At 39.6% G+C, this 22,399-nt stretch overlaps 1 protein-coding gene across 3 annotated transcripts in view; it reads left to right on the forward strand.

The window, feature by feature from the left end:
- The window catches only part of LOC115058479 (serine/threonine-protein phosphatase 2B catalytic subunit alpha isoform), a 56,873-nt gene that overhangs the window by 29,472 nt on the left and 5,002 nt on the right, over positions 1-22,399 (forward strand). For 2 of the 3 annotated variants that reach the window (XM_029525811.1, XM_029525810.1), the window contains exons 3-12: positions 1,580-1,704; positions 2,268-2,379; positions 2,834-2,979; positions 3,750-3,889; positions 7,537-7,614; positions 8,463-8,557; positions 16,126-16,251; positions 16,587-16,658; positions 19,237-19,321; positions 19,630-19,727. In XM_029525811.1, coding sequence (XP_029381671.1) covers positions 1,580-1,704; positions 2,268-2,379; positions 2,834-2,979; positions 3,750-3,889; positions 7,537-7,614; positions 8,463-8,557; positions 16,126-16,251; positions 16,587-16,658; positions 19,237-19,321; positions 19,630-19,727 — 1,077 coding nt within the window. Of the gene's footprint in view, positions 1-1,579; positions 1,705-2,267; positions 2,384-2,833; positions 2,980-3,749; positions 3,890-7,536; positions 7,615-8,462; positions 8,558-16,125; positions 16,252-16,586; positions 16,659-19,236; positions 19,322-19,629; positions 19,728-22,399 lie in introns of all 3 variants that reach the window. The other variant, XM_029525812.1, reaches the window with a different exon arrangement.

Consider the following 22,399-nt stretch of genomic DNA (forward strand, 5'->3'; position numbering starts at 1 on the left):
CCTCTGCAGAAAAAGACCTGTGAGTCCCAGATCTTTTGTATGGTTTCTTGCGTACGCGTATGCCATTTTCTTAATTCATTCATTCTCTGATGTAACTGTCATATTTATTTATATTTTAACCATGAACTGCTGTTATTTGGAAATAACTGGATTGGCAGCTTAGAGAAGAGCTGTGTCGTTGAATATTTTTTCAGAAGTCAGCAATTAAAAGCTACAGTGGTGATGGAGATGTAAGGCCAATTAACATTTTGGCTTTGCTAATGATGATGCCCGGGCCTCAGCAGTGCCAGTAATTATTGTTACTGTAGTTCACAACCTGATAAGTCACGTTCTTGTTGTTATCAGTATTAATTTGAACCTAGGTGAAAATAGCCATTCCCAAGATTGACTGAAGGCTTTAAATCAGATGACCTCACATGCCAATCAATGGCTGCTAAGGAGCCAACCTGCAGTGGCCTCTGGTCCTCTTGCCTCCCCAGGGAGTTATAATGCATGGGGTCACATAGGATGATGGGAAACCAATCCAGGTGGAATGATTTGCGGTTGCTGATTTCTGGTGTGGACGTGGTCGCCCTCAAACACTTCCCTGACAGTATTTAACAGCTAGCTGCTACACCGTGCAGAATTGATATGACACTAGACTGCATAAATTTGGCGATATGGAGGAACTAGCTGTGCTTACTGTGCTGGCATTTGTGAGAATTTAAGAGGAGTAACAGACTGTCTGCAGTATTTGGAGGAGGTGAGCTTGTTTATAGTGATTATCTGTTTGCAATTGCTATGACAAGCTAGGTTTGTAATCACAGTTAACTTAATGGCACATGTTTACTCGTGAATACTTCTGTAAGATATCCAGTGGTTTCGGCCAATCAACTTTTAGTGTATTTGGCAAGAGTAGGTGTTCAAATTAACTCTTACTCGTTGGAACCCCTTGGAGTTATAAACAGACCAATAAGGATGTGGTGGGAAAACGAGACAAGAAAATGCACATTGAAGCTTGTTTTTGTGATGTATGAGAAGACAACTGCGGCACAAAGATCCAAACAACATTTCTATGCATTTATGTTGTGACATCTGAATAAAATTTATTTTAACGTCTAACAAATGTTCCTACAAGGCCCCTTTGCCTGGTACAATGATTTATGGTTATAGTCTCATATTTTTGAATGGAACAGAGTTAGATTAAATGTTAGTGCAGCCACAATTTGTCTTGTATGGCACAAAACAGAATCATTTTGGGGTTGTTTTCTGGTGTTTTGTTTTTGTAATTTCCGGAAGTAAGCCTAGGCTGTAGAGCTGACAAGCAGCAGTGGTCCCTCACAATAAGGATTATATAGTAAACTGCCAGATAAAATGTCTCCATAATTAAGAATGGCAGTAGGTTTTTCCAAAGTAAAGGACAACACAAAATCCTTTATAGTCTTGTATTCCAGATTTAGTGGGATAGTTATTGGCATCTGATAGAAAATAAGGAAATAAACAAAAAGCTTCAGGCCCAGGTTGGAGAGGCCTTTATCTGTTGTTTCTCAGCCGTAAAAATAATCGATTTGCTTTTGTTCCTCTTTCTGTCTCATTTCAGTGTGTGGCGACATCCATGGTCAGTTCTTTGACCTGATGAAGCTGTTTGAAGTTGGAGGATCACCAGCATCCACGCGCTACCTTTTCCTGGGGGACTATGTTGACAGAGGGTATTTCAGTATTGAAGTGAGTATGTGTATATGCTTTTGTCCTCATGAACGTTTAATCAAGTGTTGAACACAGAATGTGCCCAACCAAGGCAGTGTTTATAAATAATTTTCTTTGAGTCTAGATCAAATCGGGCTACAGATTTTTGAGGGGTAATAAGCTTTAGTAATAATTTTACATGTAGCCTGGATAGCAAATGTCATAATGTGGCTTAGGGGTTGTGAATTGAAAATGATCGTAATATGAAGCACAGTAAATTTATTTAACTTGAGGAGTTGTATGTATATGTCTTGCCATCCCATCATCTAGAACATGATACCTCTATTAATAAAACATATTTTAATGGAGTGCGGTGTAACTGTTGTCCAATTGCTCTGCTGAAGGTTTGTCAGCTCTCTCAGCAAGCTTTAAATGTGCCACAAAATGTACAGTACTGCATGAATGTTTCATCATAAGCAGAAATGCTTGTATTATGCCACACTTTGAAGATGACAAAGTCAGACTTGCTGTTTTATTGCCAGTGTTATTTAAAGATGAAGAGCTAACCCTTCCTCACTGCTTTTTGTTCTTCTTTGTTTCAGTGTGTGCTGTACTTGTGGGCCTTAAAGATCCTGTACCCCAAAACACTGTTTTTGCTGCGTGGGAATCATGAATGTAGACATTTAACAGAGTATTTCACATTTAAGCAGGAATGTAAGTAATGCAGTTCTTTTTTCTTTTGATTTTTCCTTTTCGTAATACCTTTGATCCAAGCTGAGTCCAAGTCTGTTATGTTCTATACAGAGTGGGAGGAGAATAGAGTTATTCTTTCTAAAAGCTGTTAATTATATGTCCAGCTCAGCCAGTGACCTCAAATGCTCACTTAAAAGTGCCCTCTGGCGTGGTACAGGATTCAGTCACATTTTTGCCCTTCTTAATATTTACACATGTCAGAGCTATTTCTCTTGGACTCAGACCGAGAAAAAAAACCCCCAAAAAACACAAAGGCGCTGTGAAATTGTGGTGTTTTTTAAAATGCGATTGGGAAGTTTTTTGGTACTTTGAAAAGCCTTTCCGTCCCAGGACAGAACACTGCCCCAATGTATGAGAGTTGCGTTGTTTGACTTGGCATGCTTTCTTTTCCCTGCCCTGTTTCCCCCCATGACAGGTAGAATTAAGTATTCAGAGAGGGTATATGACGCATGTATGGACGCCTTCGACTGCCTCCCCCTGGCTGCACTTATGAACCAGCAGTTCCTGTGTGTACACGGAGGACTGTCTCCAGAAATCACAAATCTTGACGACATCAGGAAAGTATGTGTGATTTCAGACAATTTTCTCTTTAATTTCATAAAGCTTCAGTGTGTGTGGGTTTAACACCAGGTGGCTGTTAATGGCTTTAAAAATACAGATAATTTGTTGAAATTTTAGTTTCCTGTCCTATCTGTGTATTTTCTGCATTCATTCAAATTTAATGGGGGGGGGACTATTTTCATTTTGGCATGATGTGCTTTGAAAATAACAACCTAGCTAGTAATATATGAAGTCATTCTCTCAGATCTGTCTCTAACACTGCTCAGGACTTGTGGGATTATAAGATCTGTTCTTGTCCTCCCACTGAATAAAAAATGTTTGAAGAGTCTGATTCTGATTTCACACTAATTCAATAATTTCAAATGGATTTTATGGCTGCAATCAGAGGGCACGCATAATAGAATTTCCACTACTGAAGTGTCCATCATGCCGCTCATTCAGTAACCTATGAGCTTTTGTTCGAGAAAGAGCTTGGCTGAATTAATGTTCATTGATCCAAAAGAATGGCTGCCACAAAGTTTGGCTTCATGTCTTTCCAAAACAAGACAGGTCCTGAAAGATTTGTGGAGTCTTTGACATGTTATCCATACTGTAAATCATAAATATTCCACTTCTTTCCTCTTTGAATAGAAATGAATATCACTTCAGTGAATGCTAGTCACGATTGCAATCATTGCCAGCTCGATACTCACAGAAGAAGCTGTATAATTTCTCTGTGCATTTTTTCCAGTCAAAGAGGCTGAGAAGTGTTCACATTTTTTCCTCCACAGCTAGACAGATTCAAAGAGCCTCCGGCATACGGACCAATGTGCGACCTGCTGTGGTCCGACCCCCTGGAGGACTTTGGGAACGAAAAGAGCCAAGAGCATTTCACACACAACACAGTGCGAGGCTGTTCCTACTTCTACAGGTGACCATGCTTTCTCTTAGAACTAAAAAAATTATCATGTTTGAAGGGATTTATAATTTCCTCTTTGCTTCTTTGTTTACTCTTGAAAATTGCAGAAGGACTCCAGGTAACAACCAGAGAGATAATGACCACTGTTTGCTGCTGTTGTTATGTGGTATTCTGACAACTTTTAGGAAAAATAAATCATCTACTGATGACTTTTGGCTGTACTATTTGTGGAAACCCTATTATTCAAGTGATTTTCAATACACTGAACATTTTCCAAGACAGACGATGTGAGAATAAAGACAGGAAATCCTCAACTGTCATAAAACAAAAAAAGGGAAAAAAAGTGACCATGATCTTGCCAAAGAGACGATAAATCAAGAGACCATCCAGCCAAATTTCCATCTCTCATCTCTTTATTTTCTTACCTCTCTGATTTCTCAACCGCAAGGAGACCAACAGTTCTTAGAATATGGCGTGCATTAGAAGAGTCTGGAAGACTCCTCCTCAGACTGTCGCCAGTATTTATGTAACCCACATTACCTTCAATGGAGCTGAGTAACTGAACAAACAAAGGAAATGCTTGGAGCAAGCAACCAGCACTGTCAGAAAGTGTAATGAAATGGCACATTACCATGAGGCACAGTCCTGTCTCTTAATGCGCTCAGCGGTCCTTCTGCTCATTATGGTCTGAGAGATGCTTACTTAGCCCCAGTGTGCCTGGGGCAGACCAGCAGAAGTAGTCAGACATGTCCCTAGGCTTCTGATATGAATTTATATGTTTCTTTCTTTTCTTCTTTTTTTTTTTAGACAGGTGTTTCATAACTACGGAGTTAATGGTATTTTAATGCCCATGCTTAGAAATGAACTCCCCAGTCAGCTGTTGTTGTGGACTTGCAAGGCCATATTTTGTCTGATCTGCACTGTATCTTTTGTTAGCTTCTCTGAATAGCTACATTGCAGAGCCACAACAGTTTCTGTGTTAAAAGACTGTTTCCCCACCACTGTTGTCATTATTGACAAGAAGCCAAACAGAAATGTTAGGTATGTGGCCTTTTTACCTCAAACTACTGACTTGACTGTCACATGTTTGTGTTGTACCCGCATCCTGGTTAACCTCCTGCCAATTGGTCAAAATTCCTCTGGAGTCTTGTTTTCATCAGTCAGATGGTTGCTAATTGGCATCACACTGGCATTCAGGATTTATGAGACAGTTAAAGCCAGACTGAGAGAGCGCCATTCCTCAACACCCCTCCCCAAGCAGCATCAGCTTCTTTTGTTGCCTCTGTCTTGCAGCTACCAATATTTTCTCCTTGCGCCGTAGGCATCCTCGTAACACTTTTACAAACACAACTCAGGCATGAAATTTCACATGTTTCTAATATGGTAGCTTCCATTTTGGCTTCCACTAAGAAATGTAGTTATATCAGGCTCAAGTGATTTGTTATTTTTCTTTACCAGTATTGTTAATCCAGGATACTGATATTAAATCAACTTTAAAGCTAAAATTTCAGTGCAATAAACATGCCTAGTGCCGTGTTGTCTGCACATGATGAAGTAATTTCGTGGATAACTCTTCTTGTTGTCCAAGAAGCTCATTAACATCTGTGCCCTGTTGTTGGACAGATGGGAGATGCTCTAAACCCAAAATTCAGACTGAAAAACAAAACAACAGAGAAGGCCAAAATGTCTCCTGTTTCCTGAACAGCTCCATATGGTCTTTATCTGCATCTGCTCGAGGAAAATTCAAGTGAGACATAAAACATGTATTCATATTTCTTCTTGCCCACAAAGAGGGAAAAAAAAACTCATTGCATTTTTAATTCCCTCTTGGCAACAGCTCCCCCCTCGTCACGTCGCTCCCAGCTGATGTTTGTTGTTATTGTCAGGGATGCATGTGTTCTAATGTCTACACTACTGATTGTTAATGAACCTTCAGTCTCTCATGATGGATTTTTCCCACAATTTCAATTTAAAATTATTTGCCTATGCACCAAGTGCGACAGCTAATAAGCCTGCACACAAAAACAATCCAGTCAAAATTAAGTTAATTTATTTATATAACCTTATTACAAACCTCCCCCAGAGGACTGTACATTTAGAAATGCAATAAAGCTTCCACAACAGTTGAAGACTATCAAACTTGACCAAAACTCTGCAGCAGCCAAGTACAGTTATCATGTCTAACACACAACTGGTTTAAAATGCAGTCTGTTGGTAGTTTTGTTGAAAATTTAGACTACATAGCTGAGTTTTGATTGCTGTGTGTGGGTGTTGTTGATTGTCATGCTCTGATTTGTACAGGGGCGTTAAGCTAGGATTACAGAACTTAGTACAAAGCTGTCATCATATTTCTTCATTGAACTACAAAGGTTTGGGTGGTTTGGGTTTGGTTATGCACTATGTGCCAATGCAAGAGGCTCAACAGTCCACATTTTAAAGAACACAAATATACACACCATTAAAAACTGTAACTCACAGGAACAGTGTTAAACAGGGTCAGGGTGCCTATTTTATTTTGTTCAGGGCAATGATCACAGAGGGAATAAAACATTTTAATAAATGTTTTTACAAGCTGTTCATACTGACTTTATAGCATCAGCCACCTAATGGTTTGTGTTTAACATCATTGAGTTTGATGATGACATGGGGGAAAAAAAACACTATAATGAAGTCTCCCACAATTGCTTTATCTCCTGTCTGAGTCTGAGATTTTCAAGAAATTCATCACCATTACTGGAAATGCTCATGTGTTTATCGGGAAGGACTTCTGAGCCTTTGAATTTCTGCCCTTTTTATTGTTAGGAAATCCTCCAAGATGAACCAAGTTTTTCAGATATAATGCAAAGGTGTCATTCATTCATCATAATCTGTTGCTTCCTTTGTCATTTACAGCATCCCACAATTCATAGATCCTGACATCCACAGCGGTTTTAATCATGTCTGTTGGGAGCAAAACTAAATTTGTAATGCTGTGGCACTGTTTTCATACCATTTTATATAAATGAAGACATTTTGCCCTTGAATCTTGTGCTTTCTGGCACTTTAAACAAAGGAAATATGAGTGGAAGCTGGTGCATGGACACGAAAGGGTATAGAAAGGAAAAATCTGAAACCTCCCAGTACCCTGAAAAATGCCTGTAATGTTTTGTAGTCTCTCTGCTCACAGCCTGAATAGATCAGTATGAGCACACACTCCCAAGGAATCCCTTTCTTTCTTTTTTTGTTCGGGAAAAAACGTCTGCTATGAATCATCTGTCATACTTGACATTTTTTTGAGGTTCATTCTAAAATAAAACACTCAATTTGAGAAGGATTGTACATCGCTCCTCTTACAGTATGAAAGCATGTCTAAAAGTTAAGCATATTATTTTGATTGTGAATCATTGTACCTTTGCTCACAAAATGTGGGGTTTTTAGAAATTTAAGTGCCTGCTATAAAATTCAGTTGGATGTTGAAATTGTTATGAAAGTTTTCATTTACAGCCAAACAATGCAATATCCCTCTTAATGAGCTGCAGCTGCTTTAAAAACATTGTTTCTATGAGCAGTCAATAATGTCCATGATCTATTTACTTCTTGTCATTGATGGTTTTCCTTTTCGATCTGGGATTTTTTTTGATAGTATGAGTAAACTAAATGTTTGCTGCTTTATTCAACAGCTACCCGGCAGTCTGTGACTTTCTACAACATAATAACTTATTATCTATCATCCGGGCCCATGAAGCACAGGATGCTGGGTGAGTGTTGTGACATTTCATCCTCTTCATAAAAAAAAAAAAAAAAGCTTCCTGGATGCCCTGGGTGTTAATTTGAATCTGTATGGGGAGCAGACTTGGTGCATTCTGAACTTAAAAAGAATACTTGTTAATCCAGTAAATCAAAATGATCCAGCAGGAGGAGTGATTGGTTAGAGGTGGGGTTACTGTGAAATTCATACAGATCAAAACTCAAGATTTAATGATTTATGTATTTATTTTTTTAATTCATGAGGAATTTGGGCATAATAGCACAGACACTGGAAAGCCACTTTGAAAAACTGGTTTTTAAAACAGGCGGGTGGGTGGATATTTCAAGTCGATCTCCCTGTAAGCGAGGTTAAGGTGGTGGGAGGCACAGCACACAGTTGTTTACCATCACACTCCCACAGCATGGTCACATGGGATGCCTCAGCACATCTCAGATAAGGAGTCTGCCCCAAGCAGCTTTAGACCACAAATTTTATAATATTTTTTAGAATTTTTTTTTAGTTAGTGTAACTAGTTATTAAAAGATAAATTACTTACTCCATTCAAACTATTTAAACCACCAAATAGCACAGACTGAAAGAGCAAAGAAATAAGGTGGGGGCTTTTGTTTAGTGTAATTTTAAGAGCATGTGCCATCTGTAACACAAGACATTTCTGATATGTCAGCTTTCAGGATATAGTCACAGTGACAACTAGAGATCATAAACACACTAATTTGGCTAATCATATCCCGAGGGTTAAACACCATGAATGGATAATAACAATGTTGACAATAATAACCCATAATTAAATTGTGTAATGTGTACTAATACTTTCCTCTCATTTGGACATTTTGCCAGATATCGCATGTACAGAAAAAGTCAGACCACTGGCTTCCCATCCCTTATCACCATCTTCTCAGCACCCAATTATTTAGATGTCTACAACAACAAAGGTAAGGAGAAGGAACATATCACTTTCCAACTTCTATGGCTTATAATATGAATACCATAGTGTCATAATCACAGAAAGCTGCAAGGCAGCATGACATTCACAAATGGTTGGTTGCAGTATAGTCAGCAAAGGCTGCAGATGGAGTAATGATTCTGAGTGGGATCAGGAGTTTTAATAATGATGTTTACAAATGATAGTTGGAAATATCCAAAATGGTTTAATTGAGATTCAAAAGGTCCTCAAATTCCTGTCTTTTATTCAAAGCACAGGCCTGGTATTTGGGCCATTTATCAATATTATGGTTGAAACATTTGAAAAAGAGCTTTATGACTTACACTGGCACATTTGCATTGATAGTGTACATTGTAGCCTTATACATAATTGAATATGGTATTAAAATACTTTAGGTGTATTTTGAAAAAAGTCCCTGATAAGGCACCTCTACTTGGTGGTCCATATCAAAGGTGCATCATTTTATTTGCCATCTAGCTTATCCATATCTTCAATCCAGTTTGCTGATACGACCGTACTTGTAAAGTGACTTTAGCCAGGTCGGTTTGGGGGACAGAGCTGATGTGTGACGAATGGGCCTGGTGCTGGTTCTTTTGGCACCTGGTGGCACCCTATGCTGCACTACAGTGCCCACGCAAAAAGACAGGCTTGGGTAAGAGCTGTGTGTCAGCACTTTTCACCCAGAGAACGCACAGTCCAACACACTGCTTTAGCTGTGGGCGCATGTTTGAAGGGGGCAGTGCTGGACAAACCACAGGAAATTGAAATGGGAAGGAAAGAGAGATAGTGCTGGTGCATGCTGTTTTATAATTTATCTCATGATGAAATGGCATCAGAAATTCTTCATAGAGCAGTACTGTCTGTGTGAGCGTGTTACATAAGAGGTGTCATTTTTTTTTTTTTTAGGCCCGCTTGCAGGTGTGTTTTCTTTGATTTGATATTGGGTTGCATTCGTTCATTCCTTTTCCCATGAGCTCCCTTCATGCCTACTCTGCAATAGTCAAGAAACGGCAGGCAGTGTTTCTGTCTGGTTCTTTGTTTATTATTAGGACCCCATTTGTTCCATGCCAACTAATCTTCCGAAGGCTCACAGTCAACACAACACAGCATAGTACAAACAAACAAAGTGATGTCAGATGCATGTAGTTTTTTAGTTTTGGCAGCCAACTGCATGGTAAATCATTTGCACCTCTCTAGCTCAAGAGTAGTATCTAAACTACTTGTCTAAACTGCAATTTACTGACCCGCAGATGATAAAATGTCTCCCAGATCAAGTGTGGTTATCAGAGTCCTCTGTTTGTTTTTAGAGCTGGTTTCATTCAGGCACACTGCGACATCTTACCTTGGAAAGCCCTATGTCCTTTATTTCTGCAATCATTTCTGCTTAAAAATGAGACACTTTTATATGGCTGAACCTATCTTAACCCTTAGGAGCCTACGATCACTCCGGCGTGATCAGATCCCATGACGTCCTCAAACGGCTACAAAAAACGAAACTACAGTGCTGCCATCAATTTCACCCGAAAGTCAGATTTTTTAAAGTTTTTTTCTGTTTTTGTTTCAACGTCAAAGTACAGAGTATTATTCTGAAGATGCAACGGGAGCGGCAGGCATTGCACTTTTTCTATATATTTGTCATATTTTGTCACTTTACAAAACAATGTTGTCAGATTAAAGTGAAAAATAATTATCAAATCATATGATAGCCAAATAGGTTCAGACCTCTAAGGGTTAAAATACAAACGTAATGGGAGAGAAAGATCTGTCCCTGGGCAAAGAAACTCTCAATCTCTGAAGTCTCACCAGAGATTTTACAGTTCAAAGCCAACTCCAAAAGACACACACACGTGTTACACAATTCTACTAAGCAGACACAGCTAACCAGTACAGTCCTATCAGCCATGTTGATGCACTTCTAATCAGTCATGTGGGTGGGGTCCACTGGTACAAGCAAAGCCTCTGTAATGAATTGCTCTGTTCAGTGGACATGCCCACTGAGCATGTCCTGTGATTGATGGCCAATCGAGTGGGTGCATAAATCTCAAAGGGGGGGATGTGAGCAGGTCCAATCAATCTAGTGCTGGGAGTTGACCAGATCAACCAATGAGACCTCTTCACGTGGGGGGAAAAAGTGGTGAGAAGTGCACCTCCTGTCAGTGGAGAAGGGGGCGGAGGATATATATGAGGCAACACAAACAAGCAAGAAAGACCTCCTCCGCTGGACATAAATCGAACACATAGCTGAGCGAGGATAATCAGCACATGAACAATGATCATGATTCAACTCTATAACGAAGAAGTCCAGCTTCAAAATGCCAGTCATTCCCTTCTTTCGTTCAAGTCAAAGTGCTGGTTTAGCAGTAAATGTCCGGCACTGACCAGCTGTCCATCACTGCTCTAAACCCTGCACCCCCCTCAGTGAAATCAGAGCAGTGGCACAGATGCAGGGAAATGAAAACACAGCAGCAGTGATTTAGCAATTTGCACTGTTGGAGCTTTCAGTGACTGCAGTGGAGAGGAGAGGATGCAGTTGGCAGTTGAAAACGTTGGAGATTGCTTGCAGTTTCACATTATTGGCAGGTTTTCTGCTGCATCATAATTGACTGGGCCAACCCTAACCCTAATGGTTGGTGCTTGGGAAGAGCAAAAGTGAAATGACAGTGACTTTACCAATGTTTTCAATACTGGTCTTTCACTGCTGGTTTTGATCCACTTCTCACCTACTATACCTTTTTATAGCCAAATTATTGCTTCATGAAGAAGTAGAAACAGGAATAGATTAAGTGAAATTTTAAATTTGCTGCTTCCAAGAGGAAGGGCTGTGATGTCACTGTAGTTCACCCACAGGTCAAACTGAGCAGAGATCACTGTTTATCTACAGATTCCTGTCAGCAGACATGTTCAGGTTGGTAGGTGGTAAGAATGGGTGATTTAAAGAGGGGAAATGGAGAGGTATGATTGGCTCCTGGCCCTGCCATTGGAATAAATAGCAGGATGGAAGCGAGGGCAGTGATGACGCCAGCACAGCAGGGGATTCATTTTTCCCCCTCGTCACAACTGTCAGAAAGAAGAGTATCCCTGTTTACAGATGCCCTCCCATCTGTTATTACTCTGGACTTTACCAGGTTTCCCTACAGTCTTCTTTTAGCATGCATTGCAGAACTTTTCATGCTGCATCAAAGAAGAAAAATGAGCCTGGACAGTTAACTGGTATATAACAATGAACGCCTCATTGCAGTATCTTTTCAGTTATGGATCGCATGTGAAAGTGGTCATGTGTGTATATCCAGGTTATCATGTTCACTCTCTTTTTTGTCCCCAAATTATTTTGGATCAAAATCCCTACTGAGGAGGGCTGTGGGATGTGGTTAAAAGCTAAAGAAAAACCAAGCTAGACCTGGGGCTTTCACAGTAGTTTTGAATTGTTAACAAATCTCAAACTTTCAAACCAAACTGTTTTGAAATCAATAGCTTCTTTATCCACAGATGAAGACCGTGAGATATGATTTAAAGCCAGAGAAAAGTCCCTAAATTGAGATCATTTCCACATCGAATTAATTTAAAATCTAAATACCTACATGGACTGAATTTTACTCTTTAGAAAACACTAACACAATTTACTACAGGAAAGGAGATAAACATTTCTAAAGGTAGAAATTCTCTCTGTCCTGCAGTGTTTGACATGGTCACACTTGCATTAGCTGACATCAGACGTGATCACAATGTGAGGGGCCATTAAAGTACTTGATTCTTATACGCCACTGCACTAAATGCTTTGTCGTTTTAGGCCGATGTCCAGTGTTGCATGAAATTAAGCTGGCAGAGCAATGACATCTCAAACCGCCACTTCTATATTTCTTCTATGTACTAAGTCGAGTGATAGCTTTAGGTCAGTAGCTTGGTGTCAGTTTCCATGGAGCTTTCAGGAACCAAAAAATTTAACATAAAATGCACAAGTCTTCACAACAACAAACTGGTTTACATTCAGTACTTGATGCCTGGTTTGTGTGATTATAGTAGTCAGGAATGAAGGGACTAGTAGTTTTCCAGCAGTTTTCTGCAAATGGTCTCAATTCAAAACCGTTCATGCGTTGTTCAGCTGTCTGTGGATGACATTCAGTCCCTAACACCCACTTGTCTGACATCAAGTGAAAATAGAGCAATGAATGCAATGGACTGTGGAGGTCTAAACATCTGGTGTGGAGTGTGGAACTTAATACCAGAGAGGTCACAGACAGATAGGCAGCCAGCATTCAGTGTCAGGGCAGGACAGTGGGAATCTCTCCCCCTAATGTCAATGCAGAATTAACAGTCCTTGTTGCCAGGGAAACCAGCGCAAGGCACTCCCTGATGAATTATTAATGAGTGGGTGTCACCTCACAAATATCTGTGTTACCGTGGCAGCAGAACTTGGCTTCAGCTACCCTTTGAACAACCATCAAAGCAGCAGAGACATCTAGTGGTTGTCATGCAGCATTAAGTTAACAGTCGAATTAAAACAGCAGTCACAGCTGGGCGCCACAAGGCCAATGTCCTACTGCTGCATGAGCAATAACTTTGCATGCAATTCTGTTTTGCAGTAATCAGTGTTCTCATCATAGCAAAGCAAATTTCTGCTCCTGTCGCCGACATCTGCATTCTTAAAGCAACATACTGCAAAAAAGAGAGAAGCCCGTGACCTGCTTAAACCAGGAAATCAAAGTGTTTGTTGTGTTTGCACAGGAGAGGTTGTTGGGTGTCTCTGTTCCTTTAAAAGGAATCTGATTTGAAGGAGGGACAGCAGGGGCCTGACCTTTTCCCCCACTCTACCTTTTCCCTCTGGGCGTTCGTGGCTGCATTCAATCAAGTGCCTCAATAGTGTTTATGCAGTGTATGATGTTTATGCAATGGCTGCCCACACGTACAATTTGCTTTCATGCACACCGACGCACACAGAAACCTGCCTGAGTGTTGCGTGTCAGACTAATACAATGATTTTCTTATTGGACTGCAAGGTTGTGTGTTGCTGCTATTGATAATAATGTCACATTAATTATACAGTGTATGAGTATTCCCCTGCAGATGTTTCTTTTAGTATTGGAAGATGTGTGTTCATTTGTAAAGCGTGGGACTGGTGAGAGGTGACAGCAGTGGAATGTAGTCCTTTTCAATACTGAAGAGGCCAATTAAATTGTATAGCTGCTGCACTACAGTATATGCCTGACCATGCCTTACTTACTACACACTCAAACACACGCTCAGGCAAACCCTGACCTACCAGGATATTTGCTGACCCACTTTGCGTTGCAACGGAGATTATAGCTGCTTGGGATGCCAGGTTTGATGACTTGCTATTCCCGACCAGGAGAGGGGCAGAGACAGGAAAGTCCCCCGTGATGACCCAGCCACGGTGTCCACTTTCAGCAGATCTTGGCTACCAGACTGACCTCCTGCATGAGAGAGAGTAGCTGGTGTCTCTATATGGAGCATGGATATATTTGTTTTTGGAAGCTCTCCTGTTTTCTTTAACACACACTTAGAGTATGCTATGGTCACTGTTTGGGAGTCGGTGTCTGTGCCAGCAGTGTCACTATTTTAAGGCATTGTATTTAAACTAAACATGATACCATGTGAAGAACTTTAGAGTGACATTTTGTCAAATAATGGGTCCTTATGTACTGTACCAGAATTACTTTAGTGTTGTCATATTTAAACCCAGCGTGGCTGCAAGTGCATAAGGATGGTCAACTGCCATTCTTGCTGTCGAGTATTCTCTTTAATGTCATCTGCACTCTCATGGGTGTGTTTCTGTTATTATTCTGTTCTCTCTTCTTCAGTTTGAAGACGGGAACCTAAACACACCAAGACTCCACTATTACAATATTACACTTGCTTGTTTTCTAACTCCTAAATTGTTCCTTTAAAGATGAAGCTAAAGCCAGAAGCTGATTTGAATAGCTTACCATAAACACAGCACACACCAGCTTAGCTCTATCTAAAGGTAACAACATCCACCTTCCAGAAGTTTTGAGATTTTTTGTGCCTCTCTCTACAGGAAGCCACTGCCATCTGTCTGTTTCCCCCTTGTACCTTTTTCCTGCTAATCGAAGCATACTGGTAGATGGCTATAGATTTATATGTATGAACAAGCATGAGCCCCATTGATCTCCTTGTTTAATTAATTTTAAAACTTTGGCCTTTAGCTATGTTTATGTTGTATTCCTAATATCATGTAGCAGCATAAACAGATTTTTGAAGAAGGAATGTTTCACTTTGATAATGGCTAGAAAAGGTCAGCGTTTCCATGTCAGATTATCTGGGTGATATGGATGTACTGATTTTTATTTGGTTTAAATTAATGGAAGCTTAAGCAATACCTTAGCTTTTTGTGTACATCCACCCCCCAACCCCCCCCCCCCCCCCCCCCCCTTGTCAACAGAAATTGACGTTTTTTGGTTAACTAACAGCTCAGATGCTGCGCCATCTGTTTCTCTGATATTAGCCATGTATCCAATCCTGTAAATGACAGACATGATTCACCAACTGGGGGCTGCAATCAATACACAGAGGAAATGTTCCAGAGGGGAGAGAAACGGGAGATTGATTATTTATTTTTTTTCTCCTCGGTTACCTTCATTTTGATGGCAGTGCGTTTCTGCAAATATTAGGAGGTACTTCTCTGGATATATTTGTTCTATCAGCCTGAGAATATGAGAAATGCTCCTTATTTACTTCAGTATAACATGTTTTCATGTCACAATCAAATTTTTTTTTTGTATGTGAAAGTGGTATTATATTGTATTATTTTATTTTATATCTTTTCATTACCTGAAGTTCATTGGGGTGTCAGTTGTGTGCTTGTGAGACTTTTTTTTTTTTGCCCATCGGCGCTCTCTACCAACTGGTGGCTTTGTTTAGTCACAACTGTGCACAGCACTGGCAGCTAATGAATCATGAACTAAGAAAAGTGAAGAAGATAAACAAACGGGGAACATTTCACACAAAAAAAACTACAACACAGAAACTTTCTTCATGTAATTATTTCACCTGATAATAATTAAAGAAAACTTTCTCTCAGCCATAACACTTCCTCAGAGGAGGCCTAGGTACAGAAACTAATAAAGATGTTTCTTTACACACCAAGAATAACTTGCTTTTGTTCTTTAGTTATGAATGTTCGTACCTTCAAGTCGTGTTTCTATAGCCTGAGTACTTCATGGGTAGCTCTGCTCTGGCTAAGAAAATGTCAGACTGACGGAAAGGTCTCCAACTTGATTTGAGCAAACTGCTGAGTGCCTACTGTACGTCTAAATGGTGGTTGGGAGCCAGAAGCAGGGTGTTAATGGACTTGGACCTCAAATAGGTGTAGTGCTTTTGCTTGGGTGGGAGATGTGTGGATGTCAAGACACCTGCATCCCGCCTGAGACTTCATGAGTAGAATCACTGTCTGAATTTAATTTTACTGTGACCCCCTTTCATTTATTCATTTATTTATTTATTGTGAACATGCAATTCCTGTACATTTTATCTTGAAGATATTTTACACCCTGTTCCCTTGTCTGCTTTGTCCCTCCCAAGCGGCAGTGCTGAAGTATGAGAACAACGTGATGAATATTCGACAGTTCAACTGCTCACCTCATCCTTACTGGCTGCCCAATTTCATGGACGTTTTCACTTGGTCTCTGCCCTTTGTTGGCGAAAAGGGTGAGCAAAAATACACAGAATATTAGTACACTAAAAATAAGAACAACGAGTCTTAACAAATGTTGTTTTGATTTACCCTCTTGATTCATTTTCAGCCTTGAGAAATATGGAACAGTCACTATGTAGTTAAGTCATAAGTGCAATACTTCCTGTTCATGATTTGTGCTCACATGCCAAGTTACCAAATAAATGGCACAGGTTATGGTGTGTGCGTTTCAGCAGGACTGCAAGTTCAGTGCTCATGGTCGGTGGAGGGGTCAGTCCAGTTGTCTGTCAGAATGCTTGTGACTGGTGATTGCCATATTGCCTTTTATCATTTTCTTCTTGCATTGCAGTGACTGAGATGCTGGTGAACGTGCTGAGCATCTGCTCCAATGATGAGTTGACCACTGATGAAGAGCTGGACGGTGAGCAGAGCGGGAGACACGAAACACAAACTGCAGTTCAGCCAAGCTCCACTGGAGGGAGACACCTGCAAATAGGAGTTTCAGACACAATCACTTAAAATCTCACACTTCTGTTAACACGTATCATGGCTGTGCTGCCCAAATTATAGAATAAAAAGTTTAAAAGTATTTAATTTTTAGACTTTAGAAATACAACAATCCAGAAGCTATTTCATGGATCGGTTATGTTCCAGCTGAATAACTGAATTCCTGGTGTTTTGCTTTCAGCAGCTTGAAAACAGCTTTAGAAAAACTGAGAAAAAGAAGAGAAACAAAGAAAGCATCTGTATCCAAGGCCTTAAAAGTCCGGAAATACCTTAAAGACAGTTGTTGAATGTGTGTTTATAGATTGCGCCGCACTGCACATGAGTTCTAGCTAAATGATAAAGTAATTATACTTTTTATCTTCAAATAATAGTGGCATGTCCAGGTCATTTGTTTGATCCCTAGTGACTTATCCACAACAAGATGACCAGATTCCCTCTGGCTGCCCCACCCCTTACTGCCAAACAGGAAATGAACTCACTGCCGCCCCCTCTCTGCCTCCTTCTCTTTGTGTTCTCTGATGAACAGTTTGATTCTGTAAACAGCACTCAAGGGTGGAGTGTCTTGAAGTTGCAAGATTTGAACCACATGATGAGCTTTTAAAGACATTCAAATGTTCCTGCAGTCTGAAAGCAAGACATGATAGCTGGCAAATGCTGATCATGGAATATAAATTGATAGTAAATGGAAAATATGTAAGGTAGCATTTGGTAATGTCCTCTGAATTTTTATTTTGTTGTATGAATTTATGTCTGTGCATTTGTGAAACCGATGGAAATAAGTAATCCATCAGGTCAGATTTTCTATCATTGTAGGAACATGGTGGTCCTCTGCATCAGCAGACAAATTATAATTTTGAAAACTTAGTTACAATTCTAAAAGCTGCATTGAAGTTGACATTAATTTGGACAGTGGCACAATTCATACTATGCTGTCATTGCAGTAGTAACATGCTGACCTTTAACATTTCATCTTCTTCCACTGACTCATTCACTCAATTATTTTAATCCACTTTATTCTCACGATCCCTTGCTCTCATTTTCACCCCTATCTGTGCTTTCATATATTTTTCTAAATTTCACAATTTGGATTGTTCTTTTGTTTGTCTTTCTCGCTCATGATTTCCTTTTCCTTGTCCCTGTAATCTCTGATAATCATTTTATTGCCCTGCTATTATCTGTTTTTGTTTCCACAGTTTCCAGTGATATTCCAAACCTCACTGCTCTCTGACATTTCTTGGGCACTTTCCTTTCACAGTCTCTCACTCTTTCTATCTCACGATGTTGCACTACTTTGATTTACCTCATCTAATTTGTCTTTTCTATGTTTTCCAGAGTTTTGTGTTTCAAGGCATCACTTTCTCTTTACATTTGTGCCCTATTACCTCTTATTTCATCATTTGCCACTTCTTCGCCACCTCCTCTTTCATTTTACAGCCATCCCCTGATCTCTCTGTCGTTTTTTCTTGTCTTCTCTTCGGGGGGTGTTTTCATGAGAAGGACAGCTAATATATCCCCCCAAAAAAGGTACAAACGCTAGCTGTACTGGTGTGTGCCACAGCAGATAGACTTGTCCAATGCTTGCTTTCTGACTTTTGGTCTGTCAACTAATGTCACTGTTGAAGGCACCGTCTAACACTCCAAAGTCTTCCTGTTGTTATTAATTAGTTTTCTTTCTTGACAAATCAACAAAAAAATCGTCATCGTGATCATTCTCATTTGTCAAATTAACGAATTTGCTAAACATATTAAAATTAATGCCACTGTTAGTACTACAGTGGGTTTGCCTGTGGGCAAACATATTTTCGTGACTTAATGTTTTATTCAACTAAGGATGAGAGGAAGAGTCTCAAACAAGACATCAGCCTGTAAACTCCTTTCTTCGCCCAACCATTCACCAAACACCAGCTTCGATCCCACCCTCCATGCTCATGCATTTTCCACACTGGCTCCCTGGGGTCTTTAAAACTGTTATTCTGCAATGGGGTCTATTTAAACAAGGTTTTGTTTTCCAGTCCAGGAAAAATCCTATTGAGTCTCAACAACCAAAACAGGAAAGTAGATACAGTGTATGCTCATCAAACTTGCTGAAAAAGTCGGATTTGCACAAGCTACAGGTCGTTTATAGGTGATGTAAACAAGTTTAAAATGTTGCTACCTGGGGAACATGGTACTGTACGTAGGACAACCACTGATTACTACTAGTAGCATGAATGTAGTGAATGCTGAGAAATACTCAGTTGTTGTGGTGTGTGTAGACATAAAGTACTTCAACATCAGGTTTCAATAACCATATTGTGTTTGCATCGTGGTCTTCTGATGCACTTCTGGATTAAACTAATAGTGCACCAAACATGCTGTCAAACATGCTAAATTTTATGGTTATTAAAGAATAAAGGCACTTGGCGATTTAAACACGGAGGAAATGTATTTAGATTGCACTTTCATACAACAGGATTTTTTTACAAACAAGTCACACCTTATGATCATTTCAGGTGCAACTGCTTCAGCCCGTAAGGAGGTCATCCGCAACAAGATCCGTGCCATTGGAAAGATGGCCAGAGTATTCTCTGTGCTCAGGTAGGCCAGCATGAAAAAACATGTGTTCTCCAAGGTCTGCTTTTTTTCTCAATGCCTACAATACTACGTACAAACTGCATTGCAAAAAACTAAAGTGAAGTAAATGCATTAAATAGCAACTAGCATGTGAAAACAGTGGTGGATTTAGAAGCTAAAGAGGAAGATGGACTGTTTTACAAGCATCAATTACATTTGAAATAATTATGTGGAAATTAATTTGTATTAGAAATGTCCAAAACATATTTATAAGTAGTTGACAGTAAAGTGAGCTCATAAATAATGAAACTTAATATGTGTTTGTATTTCAGAGAGGAGAGTGAGAGTGTGCTGACACTGAAGGGACTGACACCAACAGGCATGCTACCAAGTGGAGTGCTGTCTGGTGGCAAAGAAAAGCTACAGAATGGTAAGAGTGTCACCAAGTGCCCCAGGGTATGGCCCCATAAGGGATCTCACACATACACAGATTCCCCTTATACAGCAATACCTTGTATAAAGTGCTAGCTCAGTGTTTAGGGTATACTTATGACCAGACTTCCTCCCTTTCCCGCTGAAATGGTCATGGAATTTTAAATTGCTGCCTCAGAGTAATGCTGTAAGTGTAGTTAAATGTTTCTGGCAGCGTCAGTCAGTATCCTTTTTCTACTGCAGATTTAGTTAAATATCATGAGTTAAAGTTAGAATTATCCTGGATAAATGAAGATAAAACATCAAGTTATTTTCTACACACTGTCCCCACCCCCAAAACAATGCCAAATGCATTCAGCAGATTTTAATTATCCCTTTGTCTCCTCAAATGTCTCCCTCTTGATGTCTCGCATTAATATGCTGTCTTCCCATCCTCATCTCTTTCTGTATTCCACTGGTCTCTATCTCAAATATTACCTGTATCTTTTTCTTTCTCTTTTCTCCCTAGAAACTGCAGGTATAATCGGTTGTGCAAGTATTCTGTTGTTGTTGTTTTTTGTTTATTTTTTTCCTTTTTATTTTAACTTCTGTAAGACAAGTTTAGAGTTCAGTTCACCTTCACATGTTGAATTCCAAATACTCCCTAAATGAGTTTAATAAGCAGATGCAGCGGGAATGTAAAGGCTTTCTGGAAAAGCCTTTACAGACACTTCAAATTTAGTTGGACACCCGACAGAAAGGTCACATATTGACCAAATTTGAGTGGTAGCGGATCAAAGTACTGCTCCATCAGGGCAACGCAGGATCCTCTGTGATTCAAAGGATAAATTGGAATTGACACAATCAACTGTGAATGAAAGTGGAATAGCTTCTGTTTGCCTTTTCATTCACAAAACAAAGCATGAATCTAAGTAACTTCCCTCTCCTCTCACAGGTTCTCCCAAAACAGCTAGCATGTTCATGAGTACACGCAATTGTATATAATTTTAATATAATTGTATACAGTTTTCACTTAAAAAAATAAAATTAATAATAGGTTGCTCGCCATATTAAACCAAGTAGATGTAACCTTTGTTCAACAATGACTACTGTGAGCACAAGAAACAATTACGAGATGATGCTAAAAGCCAAAAAAAGTATGTTCCCTGATGTTGTCTGCAGGTTCGTATACATGTTCATAAAGTCAGTGAACCGTCTTAGTAATATTTATTACACACCTAAACCCAAATAAAATTAAATTAAAGATTCTCCTCAACACACACTCAGTAAGGCTTTGGTCTCAAAGAGTTTAATAGGTTTGGTGAATTTGTTAACATGGTTTGATGTTTTTAGTTTTTTGAGAAGTTAAGTGTTCATCATTTTGGAGGAAATGATCTGGGCCTGTGATCACCACAGCTGGCCACAGGTCAGCTGTTTGCTCTGTTCAGGTCCATTTTAACATCCTGCATATATCTAATGCTTTAGGTTGAAAACACTGGAGGACTCTGCCCCTGCTTTCACATTTCAGTTAAAAAAAAAAAAAAAACAGTTAAACCTCTAAACAGTAAAATATCAGTAACGTTAGCATAGAGATAACACTGAATAAGGTTGTTAAAGACAGTAATTGAGTGTTTGAAAAACTCCTCAAGTGATCAACTAGAGAGACAGATTTATCTGCTGATGACAATACTGGCCCGAACATTTAATATATATGCATATGGGCAGTGAGGAGTATCCGTTTTTAAGCCATTTGGAAGTAGCTGAGACTAAAGAGAACCCCAGTGGAGGCAGAGCGATGTTCACCGATTCCTGTTGCAACATTGGTAGAATCACATTGCTTCCCTCTTTTAGGTAGACACCAGTGTGCTTTTACTGAAATGTTGACTCCATAAACAATTGTATGTAAAGTTTGTGTGTTGCCCTTGTGCCTTCTTTGTTGTCATTTTTTCTCATCCTTGTGGCTATGTGTTTTGTGGTCGTCAGTGTTGTATAGCCATCACTTTGCTGTCACCTCATTTTAAACAGTTCTACTGAATGTTCATTAATAGTCTCAAGGATGACTGTAAAAAAAATTGGTAAGTGGTTAAAATCACAAAGACCTCCTCCCCCTCACACTTCACACAAATTAACCAGCACTTTTGATGTTTTATATCAAAAGATGCTAATCTTGTAGTTCCAGATGCTGCTTCATGCTGTGCACAACACAACACCGCTTTGTGTGTCTGCAGTGCTATGACTTTACTTGAATAATGAAGCCACAGCCATAAAACCAAAAATCATAAATGCACTTAGCTCTTATCCTTGTTTTCCATTTGTCCTATTCAAACTCCATGTATTCTCTTGTCAGTAAAGTCACTAATATTTATCATGTTGTGTTTGCTATCATTATTTTTTCTCTGCAGTTTTTTTTTTTTTTTTTTTTTTCCCTTTTTTTCCTGTCGCTACATTTAGTCATTTGTCTCGAACTCGAAGTACCTCAAAGATGCACTCCTCTCCATGAGGTCATTCGCTGCCACAAATGTGTCACCTTCCCTTTACAGATCTGGAACTCATCAAAAAGCTAAGGCTCATCCCTTTCCTCCTCTTCATCTTCCTCCTATTCCCCTCTTCGCTAACATCTATGTGTCCTTTGTCATAAAATCTGGACATGACATTAACCTTTGTTGTCAGCATTGGCTGTCTATGCTGCTC

Source organism: Echeneis naucrates, chromosome 18, assembly GCF_900963305.1.
Source record: "Echeneis naucrates chromosome 18, fEcheNa1.1, whole genome shotgun sequence".
Taxonomy (NCBI): domain Eukaryota; kingdom Metazoa; phylum Chordata; class Actinopteri; order Carangiformes; family Echeneidae; genus Echeneis; species Echeneis naucrates.